At 46.0% G+C, this 24,074-nt stretch overlaps 2 protein-coding genes across 3 annotated transcripts; one reads left to right on the top strand and one right to left on the bottom strand.

Annotated features, from left to right (window-relative positions):
- Positions 1-712: 712 nt before the first annotated feature.
- LOC115586620 (glutaminase liver isoform, mitochondrial) lies at positions 713-13,867 on the bottom strand. The gene is given in 23 exon segments (XM_075488179.1): positions 713-1,933; positions 2,575-2,715; positions 3,368-3,429; positions 3,511-3,603; positions 3,743-3,874; positions 4,246-4,422; positions 5,242-5,292; positions 5,359-5,425; positions 5,608-5,666; positions 5,747-5,791; positions 7,484-7,542; positions 7,642-7,805; positions 8,567-8,628; positions 8,751-8,854; positions 8,857-8,879; positions 9,047-9,159; positions 9,506-9,572; positions 9,644-9,776; positions 10,149-10,257; positions 10,640-10,689; positions 11,118-11,218; positions 12,612-12,852; positions 13,146-13,867. Coding segments are annotated over 22 exon segments (1,938 nt in total). The 5' UTR covers positions 12,659-12,852; positions 13,146-13,867; the 3' UTR covers positions 713-1,854.
- A 153-nt stretch (positions 13,868-14,020) lies between these two features.
- Positions 14,021-16,246, top strand: c8h15orf40 (chromosome 8 C15orf40 homolog). 2 transcript variants are annotated; one of them, XM_030425792.1, is made up of 4 exons: positions 14,021-14,306; positions 15,531-15,660; positions 15,748-15,875; positions 16,058-16,246. In XM_030425792.1, exons 1-4 carry the CDS (start codon positions 14,103-14,105, stop codon positions 16,145-16,147), a joined length of 552 nt encoding a protein of 183 aa, XP_030281652.1. In that variant the 5' UTR covers positions 14,021-14,102; the 3' UTR covers positions 16,148-16,246. The 2 variants fall into 2 exon arrangements, with proteins under 2 accessions (XP_030281652.1, XP_030281651.1); XM_030425791.1 differs by having other exon boundaries at positions 14,022-14,306; positions 15,528-15,660.
- The last annotated feature ends 7,828 nt before the right edge of the window (positions 16,247-24,074 follow it).

Below are 24,074 nucleotides of genomic sequence, written 5' to 3'. Positions count from 1 at the left end.
ATAATGTTTCCTACAGAAACGTCTTCAAACGACTTGTTTGGTCCAAAGCACAAAGATACTTCAGTTCCATCACACGAGATAAATTCTGGCAATTCTGCTTAAAAAACATCCGCAGCAGCTCTAAAATAAATGTTTGACGTGTGTCTACATTCATATGAAAACAGCCTGCAGGGAAATAATTCAGCTGTTTAAAGACGTTATAGGTAATACTCTTATTGTGAAGGTGAACCATTCACTTCCTGTACGGCTCTGGTTGCAGCTTGACGCAGCGTCCTGCCTCGGAGCCGCTGATTGGTTCAGAAAACTTCATCTCATGAATATTCATGAGCGTCACAGCTGAAGAAGTTCAAAACAATAGCAGGAGAGAAAGTGTCAGAGTTTGTTAGTTTGACACAAAAGTCACATTTATTTATCATAAATAGAAAAAGTTAAAGTTCTCACTTCACTTTGAAACACTTCCTGTCAGTGTTTAAATACTTACATAATGTTTTAGTGTACAAACACCTTCAGCAGCCTCAGTCAGATCGTGACTCATGTTTTTGTAATTAAAGTTTTTTATGTTTTAAGTTCACTGTAAAGACACCGCAGACAGAATAACTGATTACTTTTACCTTTAACACTCAAATCAAACACACCATGAAGTTCTTTAAAGGTGCAATATGTAAGATTTGACCTCCTGTATAATTTATGCTTGAAATACGACTGCTAACTGCTGCTAAATGTATTATAAACATCCATGTGTCCTGTTAGCTTTTTAGCTCAGTTAGCAGTGCAGCTAGTGGGACTATAGTGTCACACTGTCAGTTCAGGAGCTTTAGACGAACAGGTGCGACAGGTGTTCAGGCCTGCAGCTAGCTGATTAGCATGCTAACGTCATTATATGTCTCTGCAACAACAGACGTGTTCTGGTGATAATCTTTCACTTAAACTCCTACGAAGTGCACCTTTAATTTATTCACATTGTTTCAACGTGATATAAAAACTGGTTTATAATCAACATGTTCATTACACACTCGTCTCTCTGCAGCTCACTGCTTCTGGACCTTCTGGTTGGAAACTGAACTGCATCGTGTTGAGTCATTAAAATAATTTCTGCACTGACAATAAAGTTAAATTCAACTTGAATTCAACTGAGTGTGACTTGTTGTGCTGAACAGAAATAATGTGTGTCATAAGAGTTGTTTATTGTTATTTGAGATAAAGAAGCTCAGACAGTTTCTGGGATGTTTTAAAGGAGAAACGTTTCTTGAAAAGACTTTTGAACGTGGTTGGTTTCCTCTCGTCTTCATCAGCCTGTTTTCACTCAAAGAACTCATTTATGTTGTACATTAAACTCCATTAAAGGCACAGCAGCTGCAGATCTTTACATTAAACATGAACAGAAGCTGAAGATCTTCAGTAACATCGTCTGTTTCACGTCGTCCTCTCAGAGACTCGTCAGCTGTGACATCATCGTGTTGCTGATGGAAACAGGAAGCTGCTTTATTGAAACCATAGCAGCAGATTCCAGCGCAGCGTTTTGTCGTCGATATAAAAGAAGCTGATGTGAACAGAATATTAATGATTCACTCGCCTCAGACCGACTGGACCAGACCGGGCTGCAGGACACAAAGTGAAGTCGAACTCACAGAACTCGTTTTTAATACAAATAATGTGTGAAGTTCTTTACAGATTAATGATGTAAGTGATTCATTAAATGAAGACGTAAAGCCTGCAGTCATCCAGATACATCAGAGAAACTGTAGAAGAAGGTTTACTGGATCATCTTTACTGAATAAGACGTAGAACACCTCCGTCACATGAGCCACACCTGATGACATCATCAGAGGTCAGAGGTCAGCTGTGTGTCTGGGCTCACACGGCTCCCTGCAGCAGCTGGACTGCAGCCTCCCTGTTGTTCCTGCGGGCCTCCTGCAGAGGAGAGCTCCCCCACCTGGTGCACAGACAGAACTACATCACACACCGTCCAACAGGCTCGTCACACACAGGTACACACACCTGAGACACCTCACTGAACAGTGGAAGCTGTGGAGGATTCACACCTGAGGAGGCCTGAATCCTCCACAGCTCCAACTGCAGGTCAACAACTCACCTGTGGACGTTATTTTACTGTCATGTTAAAAGTTTAGTGCACGTGTTAAATATGTGATAATAAAAGTGACGACTCTTCTCTCGAGCTTCATCTCAGTCGAGTGTCGAGTTCACACCTGACATTAATTTATTTTCACATGCAGAGTTGATGTGCGTTCAATGTATTATTGGTTGTTTGTTTGTTTTTTAAGTTGCATTTCTATTTTATTTTTTAGTTATTCTTTATTGATTTTATGTTGTATTTGTTGTTATTGTTGCAGAAACAAGTTCCACTCTCTGACGAGACTCTGGACCGTCAACACGACCCTGCAGCTGTTACCTGAATGTGAAATACGACCAGCAGCGTCATCTCAACTTTTTAAAAGTATTTTCACATTTCAAGCTGCGAGATTCAGGGAAGTGCCTGATACGAGATGATTTGATTGGACGCTGCAGAGACGTCCTCGCTGCATTAATAACCGTGTTCAGCAGGTGCGCTCTCACCTGTCCTGCAGGGTGCCGTTCGCTCCGGCGTTCTCCAACAGGAAGCGGATGACCTCTGTGTGACCTTCAGCAGCCGCCACGTGCAGCGCCGACCTGCCGTCGTAGTCGACAGCGTTCACATCCACCCCGGACAGGAAGTACCTGCAGACCACCAGAGAAGAAGAGACGGGCAGAAAGCTTTAAAATCCCTGATCAGTGTTTCAGCTTCAGCTTCAGACACGTCTCTGCTCTAACGTTCCCACAGCGGTCCAGATTCTGTGACGCAAACACACAACACACAAAGTCTCATCCAGATGTTTGTGTTGTTCTAATCCACAGACGTCACTTTGTGTCACTTTGTGTCACTTTGTGTCACTTTGTGTCACTTTGCGTCTTTTGTTTCTCAGAGCTCTGTCTTTTTGTTCAGGCACTCTGAGCTGAAAACCTCTTATCTTCTCAGAAAAGCTCTGCTGACGTCATCGTGGCTCTCTGTTTTTGTCTTCGCCCAGGCGACGATGTTCACTGTGTTTGTCTTCTATGCATCTTGTCATCATCCACATCCTGCTCACTCTCATGTCCCGAGGTGAAATAAAAACAGAACCAATAGTAAAGCTCAGAGGATCCTGAGTGAACAGCCAGAACTGTTCTGTCTGAAACAAACTGTGTGGACACAAAGAGTCCTGAAGAGTGAAGATACAGAGCCCGACAGGTGTTATCAGCTGATCCTGGCTGTCAGAGAGAGATCAGTATCTGTGTGTTTGTTGACTGATGTGTTTACGTTATGAAATGTGGTGATATTAAAATGGGACGTCACCTCCTCAGCGCCTGGACGTCTCCTTTGAAAGCCGCCAGCAGGACGTTCATGATCTGGTACCCCTGCAGAGGAGAGGAGGCTCTTTAAACACCTCAGCTGTGAGATTAACTGGTCTGGGATCAGAACAGAGACGCAGAACCAACCTCAGATTCAGCCTTCCACTGTCTGTAGGCCAGAATCTGTCTGAACGGAGTCCTGATGTCAAAACTGTGCAGCTGGAACGTTGAAATCAGCTCCTGCGAACAAACGTCTGCACTTTATAACACAAACACTCTGAATCTCAGACAGGATGCTCGTCCACTTCACAATCTATTCCTTCTTCAAAATATCATTAAAGGTTCAATCACAGAGCAAAACTTGAAACTGAGAGGCGACCTGGCAGAAGTGGACGGCCCTCCAGGGGTTCCCACAGGCGTCCGACTCCGGAGAGAACGCCATCAGACCCAGAACACCAGGAACCACCGCCAGCAGCGAGCCGTGGCTGCTGGACACGGCCGGCACCGAAGTCTGCAGCAGAAAACAGCTTCAGATACCAAAGTCAAGATCTGCAGTCACACACTGAAGCCTGGAGTCACAACAGGAAGAATATATAAACCAAATATGAACCATCAGAAATGTTTTCGCTGCTCCTTTAATGGAACAGACTGTTAAACCAGACTCCATTCAAAAAACAGTTGATTTAAGGTCGAGTCTCGTGTTTTCACAACAGAAACTGAGTTACGTCATCACAAAGACTCTTTCTGGTTCTGTTCCATCTACAGGGTCAGTCGGCACAAATGTTACTCTGTGACATTACTTATTCACCTGTGATGACACAGACGGACACATATTGACTGGCTGTATAAATATATATAACTACAGCTGGACAGAGACTGAACCTTGTAGTGGAAGGTGGTGGAGTAATCCTTCATCCCCGCCACCTGCATCATGGACAGCATACTCCTGGTTGCCGCTGGCGACAGCACCTGGTCACCTGACAGAGGGCAGAGGCCCCCGTTAGCTAACGAGGCGGCCATGGCAGCTCCCGACTCGCAGGTGATCTCCGTCGAGGAACACTTTGAAAATACAGATGAAACTAAACTTTACCTGTGAAATGTTCACATTTATATTCTGCAAAGTAGGTGATGAAAATGTTGTCTGGACTAAAGTCTGACGAATTATCACTAAAGAACTCAGTCTGGAGTTAAATTAAATTATGTGGTATAAAAAAATTATTTTTTTATACCACAGATAAAATCATCATCATCATCATCACCGTATTTTCTTTTTGGGGTCAAACTCATTTTCAGTGGGAGTACTACGGGCACTTTTATGATAGCATCAAAATCTTTATTCTTTTTTAAAATAGCAATTTTGATGCTATTGTAAAAGTGCTCGTAGCACTCCCATTAAAATTGAGTTTGACCCCAAAAACGAAAATACAGTAAATCTTAAAAGTGCTTCTTTCATCATAATTATGCTTTTAAACGAAGGTTTGACTCATATATATTCACAAATAAAGCCTCGGTTGTATTTTGGCGCGAGTTTCAGCTCTCCTTTGATTAAACGCTCTCAGCATCCTCACAGGAACATGACCTGTGTTCACCGAGGCTTCTTAATTAAGAATAACTCTTTAACGTGTTTCATTTTTATGTAGATTCTTCTTCTTCCTCTGCAGTGAAGACAAACTCACATCATCAGTCACAGTGTCAGTCTGACACCTGGTGGATAAAAGATAAAACTACATGCTGTTTAACATGAAGATACACTTTGTAGAATTTAGTTTGTTCAGTTAAAGTTGCTGCAGAACGACAAACACACGTTTCAGAACCAGTCAGAACATTTTGGAGAACAAATGTGAACATAAGACAAACTGACAGGAGGTGAGTTTATACCTGCAGCATCAGATCCAACGCAGCGGTGATGTCGGCCTTCTCTGGAAAACACTGAAGATGAGGAGGTGAGTTAGAAACAGAGAGAAGAAGAGACACAGACGATTTTAAGATCTTTACCTTCTTCTCCTGCAGGTAGAAGGACAGAGCCTGCAGTCTGACGCTCGACTTCCTGCTGCTCTGAAAGCTGAAGATCAACACGACAACAACAAAACTCAGTTTACTACGACACGATGAAACATGAAGAATCCAGAGGAGTTGAAGGGTCTGATTTACAAATGTGTTTCATACAGAAATAACAATAAAAATAACAAATGACTGAATAAACAGATCTCTGAAACATTCGATCTGTGTCGTCAGGACGAGGACCTGCTGCAGTTTAAGCTGACGTGCTCCTTGTTGCAGAGCCTCCGGATGACGTTCAGAACCTGCAGAACAGACACAGAACCATCAGAACAGAGAGTTGGTTCCTACCAGAACGTTCACAGTTTGTGTCTGAGTCACTTACTGAGTCGAACTTCTCCTCCTCCTCTGCACTGAGCCTCCCCGCCAGCTGCAGACACAACAGCAGCTTTAATGGAGGGAGGGATGATGGAGGTATAATGGAGGGATGATTGATGGATGGATGATGGAGGTATGATGGAGGTATGATGGAGGTATGATGGATGATGGATGGATGATGGAGGTATGATGGACGATGGATGGATGATGGATGGATGGATGATGGAGGTATGATGGAGGTATAATGGATGAATGATGGAGGTATGATGGAGGTATGATGGATGAATGATGGAGGTATGATGGAGGTATAATGGAGGTATGATGGAGGTATGATGGATAGATGATGGATGGATGATGGATGGATGATGGAGGTATGATGGATGAATGATGGAGGTATGATGGAGGTATGATGGATGAATAATGGAGGTATGATGGAGGTATAATGGAGGTATGATGGAGGTATGATGGATAGATGATGGATGAATGATGGGGGTATGATGGAGGTATGATGGAGGTATGATGGGTGGATGATGGAGGTATGATGGAGGTATAATGGAGGTATGATCGAGGTATAATGGAGGTATGATGGAGGTATGATGGGTGGATGATGGAGGTATGATGGAGGTATAATGGAGGTATGATCGAGGTATAATGGAGGTATGATGGATGAATGATGGAGGGATGATGGAGGTATAATGGAGGTATAATGGAGGTATGATGGATGGATGATGGATGAATAATGGAGGTATGATGGATAGATGATGGATGGATGATGGATGGATGATGGATGAATGATGGAGGTATGATGGAGGTATAATGGAGGTATGATCGAGGTATAATGGAGGTATGATGGAGGTATGATGGGTGGATGATGGAGGTATGATGGAGGTATAATGGAGGTATGATGGGTGGATGATGGAGGTATGATGGAGGTATAATGGAGGTATGATCGAGGTATAATGGAGGTATGATGGATGGATGATGGATGAATAATGGAGGTATGATGGAGGTATAATGGAGGTATGATGGATAGATGATGGATGGATGATGGATGGATGATGGATGAATGATGGATGGATGATGGATGAATGATGGAGGTATGATGGAGGTATGATGGATAGATGATGGATGGATGATGGATGGATGATGGATGGATGATGGATGAATGATGGAGGTATGATGGAGGTATGATGGAGGTATGATGGATGGATGATGGATGGATGATGGATGAATGATGGAGGTATGATGGAGGTATGATGGATAGATGATGGATAGATGATGGATGGATGATGGATGGATGATGGATGAATGATGGAGGTATAATGGAGTATGATGGATAGATGATGGATGGATGATGGATGGATGATGGATGAATGATGGATGAATGATGGAGGTATGATGGAGGTATGATGGAGGTATGATGGATGGATGATGGATGGATGATGGATGAATGATGGAGGTATGATGGAGGTATGATGGATAGATGATGGAGGTATGATGGATGGATGATGGAGGTATGATGGATGAATGATGGAGGTATAATGGATGATTGATGGATGGATGATGGAGGTATGATGGATGAATGATGGAGGTATAATGGATGATTGATGGATGAATGATGGATGGATGATGGAGGGATGATGGATGATGGAGGTATGATGGATGGATGATGGATGGATGATGGATGAATGATGGAGGGATGATGGAGGTATGATGGATGATGGGTGATGGATGAGTGACTTACCTGTAGCAGAGACGTAGTAACGATGGCTCCGGTCTCCGTCAGCGGGCTGTGAGGGATTCCTGCACACAGAAATGTGAAATTAAAAATGAAATTTAAAAATCACACGAATAAGAACATTTGAAACATTATAGCAGAAAGTATTTGAGAGATGTCTCGACCTGTTTTAGTGAGTGTGAATGGAGAGTCGTATCCAGAGTAGCCCTCCATGCCGACGTATCTGTGGACCAGATCGGAACCCAGCAGGTCCACCGCCACGCCGTACACCAGCGGCCATGACACCTCACCCAGAACCAGAGAGCCGGCCCAGTCGCCCAGGGACAACCTGACAGACAGACAGTGTAACGGACGCTAACGGTGATCAAATATGTAATTTTGTCTTAAAATACAGCTCGATGTCCCTCTAGGTTTCATCCAATGTCCCTTTAACAGCCAATGAATCAGGAAGCGGTGTAATCAGAACAACTTGTCAGGTTCTGGGTTGTTTCTACGACTTGTGACCTGTTACAGCGATCAGACAGAACATTATGACCACCTGTCTAATACTGTGAAGGTTCTCCTCGTGCAGCCAGAACAGCTCTGACCCGTGAAGACTGGAACTAAAGCCCTCTGAGTGTTTCCTGTGGAGGTTCCAGGGCATTTCATAGTGGATCCTCTGGGTTCTGTATGTTGGGGGTGGGGCCTCCATGGATCGGACCTGCTCCAGCACATCTGACAGATGCTCCATCAGATTGGGATCTGGGGAATTTGGAGTCCCGGTCAACAACTCGGGCCTTTATTGTGTTCCTGGAGCTGATCCTCAGGTAGTGTTGTTGTGATGAGGGGGGTACTGGGTCCACAACAGTGTTTGGTGGGTGGTTCGGGTCAGCACCAGAGGTTTCCCAGCAGAACATGTTGAGATGATCGATGTTGTTCAAATCACCTGTCAGTGGTTTTAATGTCGTGGCTGATTGGTGTATAATATTGTAAATGTGATGTCAGAGGAAGACGAGACATCACCGCAGTAATGGAGACTTCTCTACTTTGGTACCTGATCAGCTGTATATAATAAATATGATGTGTAACGATGTTCAGGTGTCAGAATACCTCTGTCCGTCCACGGTGCAGATGGAGACGCCCCACTTCGTGCTGTCCATGCTCTCCTTCTCCTGATTGCAGGAAGAAAATCAAACATTTTCACCAGTTTCTAGCTCAGATTTTGGGGTTTTAACATTAAGTTACAGGGTTCTGGAGGCAGGGTGGCAGAACCAGGTGTCAGAGCAGAACTCACCTGTACAGATGACAGCTGACGACACCTTGAAAACAATTTCTGAGTTTCTTCGGTGAAGGTGGAAAAATCTGGGATGACAAATCGTCCCTGCAGAGCTTTCAAACGAGAGAGACGAATCCTGTGACGCACCTAAAAACACAACAGTCAACACCGACATCAAGTAATGAGATCAGGATTACATCGTCAACACAACAGAACCAGAACCACACCTATAACAGACCCTGAAGTTGAAACAGAAGAAGGAATTCTGATTGAATAAGCACCACAGAATCCAGTCCAAAAGTAAAAGGCAGGACCTGTGGAAGGTGTTTCTGTCCACTGATCCCTCGGCGTCCTGAAGTTTCCTCAGGTGGAAGAAACACTCTCTGAGCCGCGGGTCGGACCGGTGCAGCCCGGAGCTCCAGATGGCCTGAAACACAACCTGAGTTAGTGTTGGATCAGAACCTCCTGCAGTCTGTGACGCTGTCTGTCTAAAGTCTGGAGGCAACCTGATGAAAAAGCCTGGATGGATCAGCTGACTTCTTATTATAAAGACTTAAAAGAAACCAGTCAGTACCTCATTTACATAAGTTCTGACCCGTCCAGCCCGCCGTCACAGACCTGCTGTTAATGAAACGGCACTGAGGGGCTTTAACAAGTGACACTGGAGGGTTGGAGGTATAATACTGAGTTTACAGTTGTGGGTGAACTGTTCCTTTCAGAAGACGTGTAGGTGAGTTTGTTTCCTCTGACTTTTTGTATACGAGTGAAAATACCTCAAAGAACTGGTTGACGTTGATTCTTCCGTCTGAAGCGAAGCTGTCAAACAGCACGTCAGCAGCTCTGAAACAGCAGAGGAGATCCGTCAGGAGGGCGGCGTTCAGACGACGGTGCTGAGACGGAGGGAGACTTACGCTCTGCGTCTGGACGGGCTCTGCTGGGGGGGGAACCAGGGCTGTGAGTGGGCCGGGCCTCGGTCCTCCGGCTGGACCACGGCCTGAGGCAGGGGAGGCTTCAGGCAGCCGTTACTGGCCGTCACTGGGACCACTGCACATCAGATCAATAAACATAGATCTGTATCATTCTGATCAGTCAGGTTAGTTGAGTTGAAACTTTCTGAACAAGAAAACAACATATTTCTTTATTTTGGGAAGAAATGTCAGATATTTTTCTGTCACTCTGTAATCATTCAGAGGAAAACAGTACGAGTAGAAGGACGAGACGCTGCAGAAACAACTTAAAATGGATCAATGAATAAATTAAATGGGAAATTAAACAGAAAAATAAATAAGTAGGAGGCTTAATATAAAAGTAACAAAGACAGAAATATAGATACATGTATGTCACACTGCAGGACTGCTGGGTCAGAACCAGCTGACTGCTGCAGTAGAACAAGAGAGCTGATGTTTGCGGTCCGACCTGCAGGTCCAGGACTGACGAGGCTGATGGGCTTCTGGACCGGACTCTGGACTGCAGTCTGGACCTGGTTCTGGATCAGGCACCTGGGAGCTGGGCGGGGGGCGAAGTCCTTTAAAACAACATGAGATTAGCACAGAGACCTTAAACACACCTGCAGTATACAGGTGTGATAAATGGAGCGGGAAGTATTCTACACCTCGGTATCATACGACTACGGGAAGCTGTGATGGACATTCTTCTGCCATTTTACTTTTATGTTTCATGTGCAAACATTTGGTTTGTAAAGTAACTAAAGCTGTTAGATAAATGTAATGGATTACACACTGGAGTACAGTAGCTGAGTTAAAGTACTCAGTTACACTCGACCACCTGTCAGCGGTTTGTAAAGTGGATCAGAGTCCGTTTGGACTGAAGACAGAACCACTGAGCTCCTCAACAGCGTCTGACTGGAAGAATGTGAGTATGTGTGTGACATGTTGAGGCAGAACCACCTGGTTCCCTCCACTCCTCTGCTGGATCCTGTCTGTCATCCCTCCATCATCTGTCCAGAAGAGAGAAGAAGAGAGAAGAGAGAAGAGAGAAGAAGACAGAAGAGAGAAGAGAAGAAGACAGAAGAGAAGAGAAGAAGAGAGAAGAAGACGGAAGAGAAGAAGAGAGAAGAGAAGAGAAGAAGAGGCCCGTTTACTTTGTGTTAAAATGTTAACGGACACTAAAAGCTTCTCCTCTCACAGCAAAGAATATATTTATATAGAAATAAAAATAGAAATAGTATAAATAGCTGACTGCAGCTTGTGTGGTGTGTTTGTTGTTCACAGTCTGAGGTGGAGTCACGACGCTTCAGCCAGTCAGCAGCAACTTAATTTAGATACCAGCAGACTCCGCCCACAACCACTAATCACAGGGTGTTATACACACACACACACACACATGCACGCACGCACGCACACACACACACACACACACACAGACCTTTCATGTCTGGGTCTTTGTTGGGCTCCAGCAGTTTGTTTCCGTCCAGGCCGCCGTAACGTTTCCTCCACTTGCGTCTGAGAGACGGAGTTCTCTGGAAGCTGCAGACGTGAGAGCATTTTTAAATATTAGATTAACTCTGTAAATATGAAAAATAATTGAATACACATAATTTCCTTCTTTATCATGTTTAGAACAGCTATAACCCAGAACATCGTCATCATCACCTGTCAGGCTCTGTGAGGCTGCACTGTAGCTGCTGAGAGCTAAATGCTAACATGCTAATCAAATGGTGTTTAGCAGGTAACAACACAGAGCTGAAGCTGAAGTGAACGTCTTCAGTACTGAACACATGAACACGTCAGAGGATCAGCACAGTTATAACAGTTCATCCTGAAACTATTAACAACCAAAGTTCAAATCAAAGCTGCACGACATGGTGAGAACTAGAGTCACTGCATCACAGTTGTTTGGTTCCACACATGGTCAACTGTCTGAGCTGAAATGAGCTGTTTTTGCAGAATGTTACAATATTTATGTGAGAATTATATAATTTACTGAGTAACAGCCACAAATGTGTTTTCTGAGGTCACAGTGACCTTTGACCTCTCAGTTCTAATCAGCTCATCTTTGTTGCTGTTGACATGAAGACATTCCCTCGGGGTGTCAGTGGGACAGACGACACTTTTATTTTGACAGAAGTCACCGTATGATTCCTGATTAGTGAGAATTTTTCATTTTTGCATCACAATTTTCATTTTAATTGGAAAAAAAGTATCAGGTAAGTCCTGACGATGTGACGTTTGTTCCACCACATCATCTGACAGCTTTTAGTCACTCGTTACTTTACAAACGTTACATTTTCAAACAGGAAACATTTAAAGAGTTAAATATGTTTTGTTTGTTGTAATTGAAACTATCCAACAGTTTATACAATTAGTTGATTAATGACTTTGACGCTCTCTGAAATAACTTCTCCTGCTCGTGGTTCCAGCGAGTACTTTTATTTTACATTATCAGATTTAATAATTACTGACACTAAGTGGACCCACAGTGTTCTGTTAAACATACATGTGAATATACTGAATGTATCTTTTACTTTAATTTACACTTTTGATGCTGAAGTACATTTTATATCTGAACTTTACTCGAGTCGTGGACACACGGGTCAATTTCACTTTTAACAAAGTAATATTTTAGCAGGACATCTTTACTTTTACTTGAGTACGACTTCTTGCAGCCAGTCAGCTGAACTGGGCCCAGTTCAGCAGTCAGGAGGGTCAGACAGCGGGGTGCTGCTGTCCTCGCTGTCTTCTCCTGCCATCTCTGCTCGTATCTGAGCGCTCTGCCACGTCTCAGCCTGTCGCTCACCAACACAGCAGGAATGTAACCTGGAGTGTTTCCAGCTTCATGGCACCTTCACATGAAGCAGTCTGAGTGTAGTTCAGGGGCAGAGCAGCAACACAGAGGAAAGTTCTGGTAAAAGTCTCTCACCACAGGTAAGGGCTGTCCTCTGCCTCCTGGTTCTGGCTGTTCTCCATGGGATCCTTCAGGTGTGCTGGTCCAGTTCCTCCCTGAGTGTTTTCATGTAGAACCAGCCGGCTGGTGCAGCAGCTGGTTCCCTCGGTGCGTCTCCAGGCTATAAACTTTCTATAATGAGTAGGACGGTTCAGAGAGGAGGGGAAGCCCGTCAGTGCCTGCAGACACTCCCAGCTAACCACCGCGGTCCACACAGCTGCCACACACACACACACACACACACACACACACACACACACACACACACACACACTTCAACAACAGCTGGAAAACAACAGCAACACAGTTCGTTTGTGCTTTGATGCAAAAAGACAAAAAAACTGCAGGACAGACGCTGAAGAGCCGAAACACACAGAAACATTTCAGACTTCTGCATGAACGACTGAAGAAAGAGTTCATGGCACCAGAACAAGAGAAGTGTCAGAGATTTATACACAAAGAGAATTAAAGGTTCAGTTCACACAAATTATTTAAAATATATTTTCTTACTCAACTTAAATTCATTGAAGTTTCCGGTTTCTGTCTCTTCTGCAAAACAATGGAACTGAATTAAATGTGTTTTAGTGTCTTTACCCGTTAATGAGTAACAACTATATTTAGTACATAAGGAAAAACCTCACAGATTTGTTTCTGTTTGCTGTGGAAATATGTGACCAAATGAACGTTTCTGAATTCACAAACTTTTCACGCCTGATATTATTGACAAATACTATATTAATAACAGAAAAACACAAACAGAATCACAAATATAAGTTTAAGGCTCATATGCTTAATATCTGATATATATTATATCTATTAGTTTAGATCAACGCACATGTTATTGAAATTAAAGTTGTTCTGAATCTTTCTGGTTCCGACCACTGGATGTTCCTCTGGTGTGAGTTAAACAGTTTGTAACATCTGTCTTATATTTAAACCCACAGAACTCATGTATGAAGTCTGTAAACTGTCAGTATTTGGCCAAGAACAAGTAATCAATGATCATTTCTCTTCATCAGTACAGCTGTTTTGCTCTGTAAACAATAAACAACAATAACAGCAGTGTTAAATGAACAGATTGTATTTCCTGTGACTGCTCCACTACAAAATAAAGGTCGAAGTATTAGTTGTTTATCATAGGTTAATTTTATGTGCGGGCCGGAGGGAGGAGGCGGGGACCGGAAGTGACCGCTGTTTTACTGATTGACAAGGTGACTGTTGATACATGAAAAAGTAAAAGAAGAATAAAAGAATAATATCTTGTGCGGAATTCTTTTTGATTTTGCAGTGATCTCTGTTTAACTTCATCTAATCTTCAGACGTTTGACTGAAAACTGTCAGAATGCTTTTATTTTTTAGATGATCGGAAGTGGTTATTTTGAAAAGCGGAAGTCGTGGTGTTTACGTTGTTAGCATTTCTCTTCTCTGTCGAGGCTAACAGCTAGCAGGCTAACAGCTAGCAGGCGGATGTTTTCGCGCTCAGGTTTATCGATAACTTGCACTTTTAATCGGTTATCTAGATATTTTCAGTCAGCGGAAGTTGTGACGTTGAACCGTTTCCGTGATAGCCGCCGGGTGACCGTCCTCTCCCGGGGCGGACCGGCTCCTCCGCCCGGTGCTCTCCGCGCAGGAAGCTCCTCCACAAACACTCTGATGCCGAAAAAACAGAAAGTCAGTAACTTTCAGCAGAAAGTTCATCAGCTCACAGCAGGTTCACACCTCAGCTCACCTACAGAGAACACACGAGCTGCAGACTGAACACAGCTACTCGGATACTGTAACGTAGTGCAGTAATAGGATACTGCAGTATTTCCATTTCATGCTAATTGTTGCTACAGAACATTAAACAGGCTAATACTCGACTTTTTATTCACTACATGTGATTAATAGTTTTGTTAATTGCAGATTCAGATCAATACAACAAAATGTAACCAATAAATAAATAGCCTGTGATGTCATATTATAGATTAATATAACACTTTAATATCCTCAGCTGATAAAATACATAAAGCAGCGTGAATAAGACAAAGTACAAGTTGATTAAATAGACAGAAAAAGACATGAAAGACATGAGTGTATTCATTTAATGTGACTGTTGTATGTGCATCTGGTTCTGTGTGTGCATCTGGTTCTGTGTGTGCAGCCGGTTCTGTGTGTGCAGCAGGTTCTGTGTGTTAAGCTGGTTCTGTGTGTGCAGCAGGTTCTGTGTGTGCAGCAGGTTCTGTGTGTGCAGCCGGTTCTGTGTGTGCAGCAGGTTCTGTGTGTGCAGCAGGTTCTGTGTGTGCAGCAGGTTCTGTGTGTGCAGCAGGTTCTGTGCGTGCAGCAGGTTCTGTGCGTGCAGCAGGTTCTGTGTGTGCAGCAGGTTCTGTGTTCAGCAGGTTCTGTGTGTGCAGCAGGTTCTGTGTGTGCAGCCGGTTCTGTGTGCAGCAGGTTCTGTGTGTGCATCTGGTTCTGTGTGTGCAGCAGGTTCTGTGTGCATCTGGTTCTGTGTGCAGCAGGTTCTGTGTGTGCAGCCGGTTCTGTGCGTGCAGCAGGTTCTGTGTGCAGCAGGTTCTGTGTGTGCAGCTGCTTCTGTGTGTGCAGCCGGTTCTGTGTGTGCAGCTGCTTCTGTGTGTGCAGCAGGTTCTGTGTGTGCAGCAGGTTCTGTGTGTGCAGCAGGTTCTGTGTGTGCAGCAGGTTCTGTGTGCAGCAGGTTCTGTGTGCAGCAGGTTCTGTGTGTGCAGCCGGTTCTGTGTGTGCAGCAGGTTCTGTGTGTGCAGCCGGTTCTGTGTGTGTGTTGTAAAGATCAGAAGTGTGAAGTCTCTTAAAATGGGAACAGCTTCAAATGAACACAAACCTGCTCTCCATGTGTTGATCTGTAACTAACTATAACGATCCTCTGCTCGGTCCCAGCAGGTCAAAGGACCGCCGGCTGGTGGCGGAGCAGCCGAGGCTGAAGCTTCCTGTCCGGTGGCTCGAGACAGAACCGGAGCTGTGACCATTACTGTGCACGCCAAGCCCGGGTCCAAACACAGCAGCATCACAGGTCGCCTTCACACTGCTCATGAACACACAGGACTGTTGTTGTGACCAGCTGAGAACTTTAATCTGTTTTCTGCTTCTGCGCTCACAGAAGTCTCTGCAGAGACGGTGGGAGTCGCCATCGCAGCTCCGCCAACAGATGGAGAAGCAAACACGGAGCTCATCCGCTACCTGGCTGAAGTTCTGGAGCTGAAGAAAAGTCACATATCTCTTGACAAGGTTGCTCAAAATAATACAAATTCACCTTCTTTTAGGAAGGAACAGTCCGACCAAAACCATTCAGCATTCTGTTAAACATATGAAGGCAGGAGACAGACAACATATCTCTGTTATCTCTCCTCCTCTGCAGCATCTCATCCTGCCGTGTTGAATGTCTCTGTTGTGTCTCGTGTCTCATTCAGGGCTCCAGGTCCAGAGACAAACTCATCAGAGTCGACTCCTCTCTCAGTCCAGAGGAGGTGCTGAGGAGGCTCAGACAGGCTGCAGGCTGACAGGAGGCACGCAGGAGGAGGACAGAGGGTGGAGGAGGCTGCTGACCTGCAGGAGGACAGAGGGTGGAGGAGGCTGCAGGCCTGCAGGAGGACAGAGGGTGGAGGAGGCTGCTGACCTGCAGGAGAACAGAGGGTGGAGGAGGCTGCTGACCTGCAGGAGGACAGAGGGTGGAGGAGGGTGGAGGAGGCTGCAGGCCTACAGGAGGACAGAGGGTGGAGGAGGCTGCAGGCCTGCAGGAGGACAGAGGGTGGAGGAGGCTGCAGGCCTGCAGGAGGACAGAGGGTGGAGGAGGCTGCAGGCCTACAGGAGGACAGAGGGTGGAGGAGGCTGCTGACCTGCAGGAGGACAGAGGGTGGAGGAGGCTGCTGACCTGCAGGAGGACAGAGGGTGGAGGAGGCTGCTGACCTGCAGGAGGACAGAGGGTGGAGGAGGGTGGAGGAGGCTGCTGACCTGCAGGAGGACAGAGGGTGGAGGAGGCTGCTGACCTGCAGGAGGACAGAGGGTGGAGGAGGCTGCAGGCCTACAGGAGGACAGAGGGTGGAGGAGGCTGCTGACCTGCAGGAGGACAGAGGGTGGAGGAGGCTGCTGACCTGCAGGAGGACAGAGGGTGGAGGAGGCTGCTGACCTGCAGGAGGACAGAGGGTGGAGGAGGGTGGAGGAGGCTGCTGACCTGCAGGAGGACAGAGGGTGGAGGAGGCTGCTGACCTGCAGGAGGACAGAGGGTGGAGGAGGGTGGAGGAGGCTGCTGACCTGCAGGAGGACAGAGGGTGGAGGAGGCTGCAGGCCTGCAGGAGGACAGAGGGTGGAGGAGGCTGCAGGCCTGCAGGAGGACAGAGGGTGGAGGAGGCTGCTGACCTGCAGGAGGACAGAGGGTGGAGGAGGCTGCAGGCCTACAGGAGGAGGCTGCTGATCTGCAGGAGGACAGAGGGTGGAGGAGGCTGCAGGTCTGCAGGAGGACAGAGGGTGGAGGAGGGTGCAGGCCTGCAGGAGGAGGCTGCTGATCTGCAGGAGGACAGAGGGTGGAGGAGGCTGCAGGTCTGCAGGAGGACAGAGGGTGGAGGAGGCTGCAGGCCTACAGGAGGAGGCTGCTGATCTGCAGGAGGACAGAGGGTGGAGGAGGCTGCAGGTCTGCAGGAGGACATAGGGTGGAGGAGGCTGCAGGCCTACAGGAGGAGGCTGCTGATCTGCAGGAGGACAGAGGGTGGAGGAGGCTGCTGACCTGCAGGAGGAGGCTGCAGGTCTGCAGGAGGACAGAGGGTGGAGGAGGCTGCTGACCTGCAGGAGGACAGAGGGTGGAGGAGGCTGCAGGCCTACAGGAGGAGGCTGCAGGTCTGCAGGAGGACAGAGGGTGGAGGAGGCTGCTGACCTGCAGGAGGACAGAGGGTGGAGGAGGCTGCAGGCCTACAGGAGGAGGCTGCTGATCTGCAGGAGGACAGAGGGTGGAGGAGGCTGCAGGTCTGCAGGAGGACAGACGGTGGAGGAGGGTGCAGGCCTGCAGGAGGAGGCTGCTGATCTGCAGGAGGACAGAGGGTGGAGGAGGCTGCAGGTCTGCAGGAGGACATAGGGTGGAGGAGGCTGCAGGCCTACAGGAGGAGGCTGCTGATCTGCAGGAGGACAGAGGGTGGAGGAGGCTGCTGATCTGCAGGAGGACAGAGGGTGGAGGAGGCTGCAGGCCTACAGGAGGAGGCTGCTGATCTGCAGGAGGACAGAGGGTGGAGGAGGCTGCTGACCTGCAGGAGGAGGCTGCAGGTCTGCAGGAGGACAGAGGGTGGAGGAGGCTGCTGACCTGCAGGAGGACAGAGGGTGGAGGAGGCTGCAGGCCTACAGGAGGAGGCTGCAGGTCTGCAGGAGGACAGAGGGTGGAGGAGGCTGCTGACCTGCAGGAGGACAGAGGGTGGAGGAGGGTGGAGGAGGCTGCTGACCTGCAGGAGGACAGAGGGTGGAGGAGGCTGCAGGCCTGCAGGAGGACAGAGGGTGGAGGAGGCTGCTGACCTGCAGGAGGACAGAGGGTGGAGGAGGCTGCAGGCCTGCAGGAGGACAGAGGGTGGAGGAGGCTGCTGACCTGCAGGAGGACAGAGGGTGGAGGAGGGTGGAGGAGGCTGCTGATCTGCAGGAGGACAGAGGGTGGAGGAGGCTGCAGACCTGCAGGAGGACAGAGGGTGGAGGAGGCTGCAGGCCTGCAGGAGGACAGAGGGTGGAGGAGGGTGGAGGAGGCTGCAGGCCTGCAGGAGGACAGAGGGTGGAGGAGGCTGCTGACCTGCAGGAGGACAGAGGGTGGAGGAGGGTGGAGGAGGCTGCTGACCTGCAGGAGGACAGAGGGTGGAGGAGGCTGCTGACCTGCAGGAGGACAGAGGGTGGAGCAGGCTGCAGGCCTGCAGGAGGACAGAGGGTGGAGGAGGCTGCAGGCCTGCAGGAGGACAGAGGGTGGAGGAGGCTGCTGACCTGCAGGAGGACAGAGGGTGGAGGAGGCTGCAGGCCTGCAGGAGGACAGAGGGTGGAGGAGGCTGCTGACCTGCAGGAGGACAGAGGGTGGAGGAGGGTGGAGGAGGCTGCTGTCCCGTCACAGTGGTTAAACACTGAATCATTTGTAAGTCAGTGTCGGGTCTTTCTGGAGAAAGAAAACATGCAAACTGAAAAGTCCCGTCAGTGTTTCATAAAGAAAATGTGGCTGCATGTTGTTAGTTAATGCTACACACACACACTGACACACTGATCGGGCCTCACTGGGACCCGTACAGAACCAGTTACTGGGACCCCTGAGAACCCAGAACATCACCGTGGAAACAGACGGATCCACCGACCGACCGCCAGCGAGTCAGAGTCGTTTCATCCTGGAGCTCGAGGAGCAGCTGGATGTGATGTCAGCAGGGAATGACTTCAGTTTTTCTGACATGTTTAAGAAAATAAACAGATTCTGAACCTGGATGATAAAATCAGAATATTTCTGTGTTCACGGTCGCGTCTCCTCCAAAATGAGATTTAAATAAAGAAAAATAACTTCTACAGGATTCAGAGAGGAGAGAAGTTCTGTGTGATTCTAATGAGCTCACAGTGAATATTTCCATGTTGTATATAAACTCAGCAGCAGGTGGCGCCGTGTCGCAGTGACTGTCTGCACATCGAGGAGGTGATGATGAGAAACACTGAACACTGATGGAGGCTTTTTAAAAAACTGTAGCAGCAACTCACAGAAGTTAGATGGAAAATATTTGAGTTAAGGCCAAAAGCTCCAGTAGTTTAATGTAACTAAGTATTTAAGTTAACTCTTTTTTAAATATACTTTCAGAGGGACATGTTTTACTCTTTACTTCACTACAATTAGAGTCAAATAGAATTTTATGAAATTATGATAAATGTAATTACCCAACAGCAGACATGTATACTGATAATAATAAACATGTTAATAATTATAATTACTGCGGTCAGACCAGGTTCTGCTCACCTGTAACATATACAATCAATACATACATACTAATGCTAACGTAACATCAGCATAATGTTGTCATATAGCTAACATGTTGCTGTCAGCATGCTGACTCAGTGTTAAAGCTGCAGTGGAGATTTTGTCTCCCTCTTGTGGCAGTTATAGATTACTTTTTTCTTTAACATGGAATTATTATCTGATAAATGGTTTATTATAACAGGAAACGTTTTTTTATCAGAACATTCTAAGTTAACAGGTTATTATCATAAACATTTTATGATATAACATGATATTTATTTGTTATATCATGAAAATATCTTGTTTTGACACATTACAATATGATGCTGATCAGTGAGTGTTATAATTAGAAAACACCAAGACATCAAATAATCATCAGATAAATATTGTATTGTTAATGTAACACAAGTCCACTGTTGTATTTCATATTAATGTAGAAACATCTTGTTAAAACAGCAGCAGGCTGCTACACATTAGCACATTAGCACGTGCTAGCATTCTGCCTGGAATCCATCTTTAGCTTTAGACTCATGTCTATTTTTTTATTCATTTATAAATATGTCGATTAATTTTATGTTCTAACAACTCTAATCTTCAGGTTTCTTGCAGAGTGAACTGAAGACTTTCTGACACGTTGCAGAAAAACAGAAAATCACTGGACAAACTGAAACTGATGTAGATTCATTCTCTACTAACTGAAATAGCTGTTAACGCTCCACTAACACATCCTGAATATTTCCCTTCTCTTTGTTGAACTCTTGGTGAAAATGTTGCTCAAACATTTCATGTGAGCTCATCAGACCTGTGGATGAGGTTTGGATGGATCGGGTCGTGAGCTGACGAGGTGGTTTGAGACTCGTGTGTCTCTTGTTTTGGTACTTTTCAGTCTGTGGTCAGTACCGGTCCTCTCAGGGGCCCAACAGGTCCTGAGGGCCCCACGTGACCCGCCAACGTTTCCACAGTCGTGATAGTGAACGCCGCTCAGCAGCACGTGGGAAGTCTCTGGAGAAACCCGAGGATAAAAAACCTCATTAGCATCAGTCATCAGCCTCAGAATCAGAGGACTGGCGTGAATTAGCGGCGCCGTAATGAGCCCGGTGTCCTGGAGTTAAAACTAGAGAGCTTCAAAGAGATGGAGAGTTCTACTGGATCATCAGCATCTGAGCCCACATCAAAGCCGGACAGATAATGACTCGCTATCCAACATCACAGCCTTCATGTCGCTGCTCCAAACTTTCTGCTTGTCAGAGAGTTTAACTCCACCGTCACTTTATATAAGAATCATCTTGGATGAGCTGGAGGCAGCTTGTTGGTCACATGTCTGGATGTTGGTTCTGCTGAAGTTCTGTTTCCTGGTGCGTCTTGTCTGGTGATCCTGGATCAGCAGCTTTACGCCTGAGTCCCAGTGAAGCTGCTGTCAGGCTGACGGATGTTCAGACGCCGTGTTAAGCCTCCACTTTCCTCTTTCCCTCCTAAACTTCAGGGATTCTGAAACATAAATCCTCTTCTCCTCCGTGTCGGCTGCTCCCACATCTTTTTTCTGGTCAGCTTGAGAAGATTTCAGACTTCAAAAGTGTCCGAAAAACGAATAAACATGATTAAAATGGCTTCAAATAAGCAAACTCCAACAGATGAGGCCGAGAGTCCCGAAAGCATCGAGCCTCCAACACGAGACCACTGCAAACAACAGCTGATGTTTTAAAGGTGCAATCTGTAAAATCGTCAACTCATCGTCAGACACACTGCATTCAAACTGATGTTTGTTTCTGAGAAAAAAGTCAGAATTGTGACTTTAAACTCAATTCAGAGAAGAAAAAGAGAAGATAGAAACAAAATCAACTGTAGTTCAGTTCAGATCTAATTTCACAGTTATTTATTTGGAAATGAACCAGCTGTGCTGAAAGAACAGGACAGATATTTACTATGAATACTGCTAACAGCTTCAACAGGTTCATAATATAACGTTTAACTTTCCCTCTGAGATGAGTGGCTGAAAAATGAGAATATTATTGGAGCCCATCAATGATTTCTCTCTCGTGTTTACATTTTGTCGTTTTCACATATAACATGGACTCTCAGTCGACACTTTAATATGAACCAGAAGATCCTTTTCATCACAGTGTGACCGGATCTTTTCTCCACACAGACGAGAGACGACGACACTTCTTGTTGATGAAGGAAACTGACGGAGGGTGACGGTGCAAATCCCTCAGAAATGTGTCTGACAGTGTTTGTGAGCAGCTCCGCCTCCGTCGTCACTCTTCATTTCATCCAAAAACGCTCCTGCAGCCTCAGTTTGAGTAGGAGTGAGTAACTGACACCGGCCAGAACAGAACCAGAACCTGCAGCATGAGTCACGTCTCAGGTGCCGGAGAGCGACTGTGACCGTCTGACAACATCATGTCACGACTCAGCTGGACAGAATAATGAAGCTCACAATATAATCCAGCCAATCACTGAACTCTGTTTAAAGGAGCAGTCTGTAGTTTAGTTAATGAGCAGAGACAGATTTTTATTTATTCTGCCTTAACAAACTGAATACTCAATAAACAAACTGACCCTAAAGGACGACACAGTTTATACTGTTTTACTTGTGAATGTGGCGGACCCTGCCACCTCTCTAGCTTCAAACACTGGGCTGGGACCTGATTACCCTCTGAGAGCAGCCTGAGTTTCTGTTGTTACCTCATTAATATTGTAAAGATTCAAATTCTGACTTTCAAGCTCTTCTACAAAAGTACCTGTGTCACTTTAATGTGAAAAACTTCATTATATTGTTTTAAAACATAAAAAAACAAACTCATAAAACAAAATCATAAAATGGCTCCACACGGTCGTCTGACTAAAACAAAGGACGTTATCTTTCAAATGATGTGCGGTCGAGCTAAAACCTTCAGCTCAGACTGAGATCTCAGCAGACGAGCTGATGGAGACATCTGATGTTTAAATCAAGTCTCAGCTGCTTCAGTTGTTCAGCAGAACGCTGCAACTCTGTTTTACTGTGAAGCTCCAGAACTGTTCTGTGACTTCATTTCCAGTTTTGGGGAAAATGTTCCTTTAACAAAGGCTCCTGTAGTCTTATCACTGGAGCCTGAGACATCCTGCTTGCTAAGGATGCATATTCCTGTTAACACAGGCAAACCACCCAAACAGCAATCCTCACATGACTCAGAGACATGCTGCTGATTTATGTAACTCTAAAGTTGGTGGCCTGATACAGCGTCGATTAAAGAAGCAGAAGAAGAAGATCAAACACCAAAGAAGAAGAAGAAGAAATGATGAAAGGAGCTGCATCCTGATCAGATTCTCTTCTCAGCAGCTTCCATCCTCACTTTCACAACAAAGCATCAGCAGTTTGTTTGTTAACAGGGACTTTTCTTTATTCTGATCCTGTAAAGACACAATCACAGACACAATCGTGTCCCGGCGCCGAGCAGAACAAGACGAGGGTTTAAACCTCTTACCTCCTTCTGTCTGCAGCTTTATTGACAGTCGAGCCCTCTGGGAGCTGATATATACATATATATATAAATACATATATACACTGCTTTAATGCTGCGATCACGTTCTTTGTTTGCTGTCTGTTGTGTGTGACCAGCGCTGCTTCACATCAGCACAACACTCTGACTGTCACACTAATGCTCGCTGACAGCAGCAGGATTTACTGCTGCAGCTCTGACTCTGCACACGCAGGTTTACCACAACAATCTGCTCAGTTTGAGGTCCAAAATAAAAAGTCTGGGATCATCACAACATTAAGAAACACACAAAGACACCAGAGCTCAACAAAAACAGATTATCACAGCATCAGGTTCCTTTAAGAGTCTCAGAGCGTCAGGAAGCCAAAACATCATCAGTGAGAGTGTGTTAATGTTGTTCTGCAGGCCACCGCTAGGCTAGCAGCTCGTGAGGCTGTTCCTGAGCTAAATGCTCACATTAGCATGCTAACAGGCTGTGTGCCAATGTTCAGCAGAGATCCGTCTAATGTTCTCTATTTCAGGTTGAGTGTGTCAGTATGTCAACATTTGATAATTAGCACTCCGGCTGCACAACTCGTCAAAAAATTTTAAAATCACAAAATGGCCGAGTGCAACATGCAAATGACACAACTGATGATGCTCTGACGTGTCATCAGGTCGACATGTTCAATACTTTGGTTTATGACCACAGAAGCATCAGATGTCTGCAGACAGCTGCAGAGCGTCTGTGCAGATCCGGAACCTTCTGGAGGAACAAACAACCAAAGTCTCCTCAGATTCTGGAGCCGTTCACCGACAGGAGGAGAGCTCAGAGATCGCTTTTAACTTTTAGGATCAAAAAGTGGATTTATCGTCACTCCTGTTGATCAACACGACTGCAGGAAAGTATCACAGACGAGGTGTTGTAAAGTTTTCCTCTCTGACTCCCGACAGGCGACAGGATGAAACCGTTAGTTTGAGTAAACGTCTCTGGCTGGAACGTCGTTGGAAACATTCAGGATGATA

Source organism: Sparus aurata, chromosome 8, assembly GCF_900880675.1.
Source record: "Sparus aurata chromosome 8, fSpaAur1.1, whole genome shotgun sequence".
In the NCBI taxonomy this organism is placed as follows: domain Eukaryota; kingdom Metazoa; phylum Chordata; class Actinopteri; order Spariformes; family Sparidae; genus Sparus; species Sparus aurata.
The sequence above is the reverse complement of the archived record's forward strand: the minus strand, read 5'-3'. Positions and strand labels throughout refer to the sequence as shown.

Bases quoted from the DNA above. Each gene is read 5' to 3' on its own strand.
- c8h15orf40 (XM_030425791.1), top strand. From the start codon at position 14,103: ATGTTTTCGCGCTCAGGTTTATCGATAACTTGCACTTTTAATCGGTTA. The intron at 14,307-15,527 runs GTCAGTAACTTT...GCTCGGTCCCAG, and splicing joins TGATGCCGAAAAAACAGAAA to CAGGTCAAAGGACCGCCGGC. The intron at 15,661-15,747 runs GTCGCCTTCACA...CTGCGCTCACAG, and splicing joins CAAACACAGCAGCATCACAG to AAGTCTCTGCAGAGACGGTG.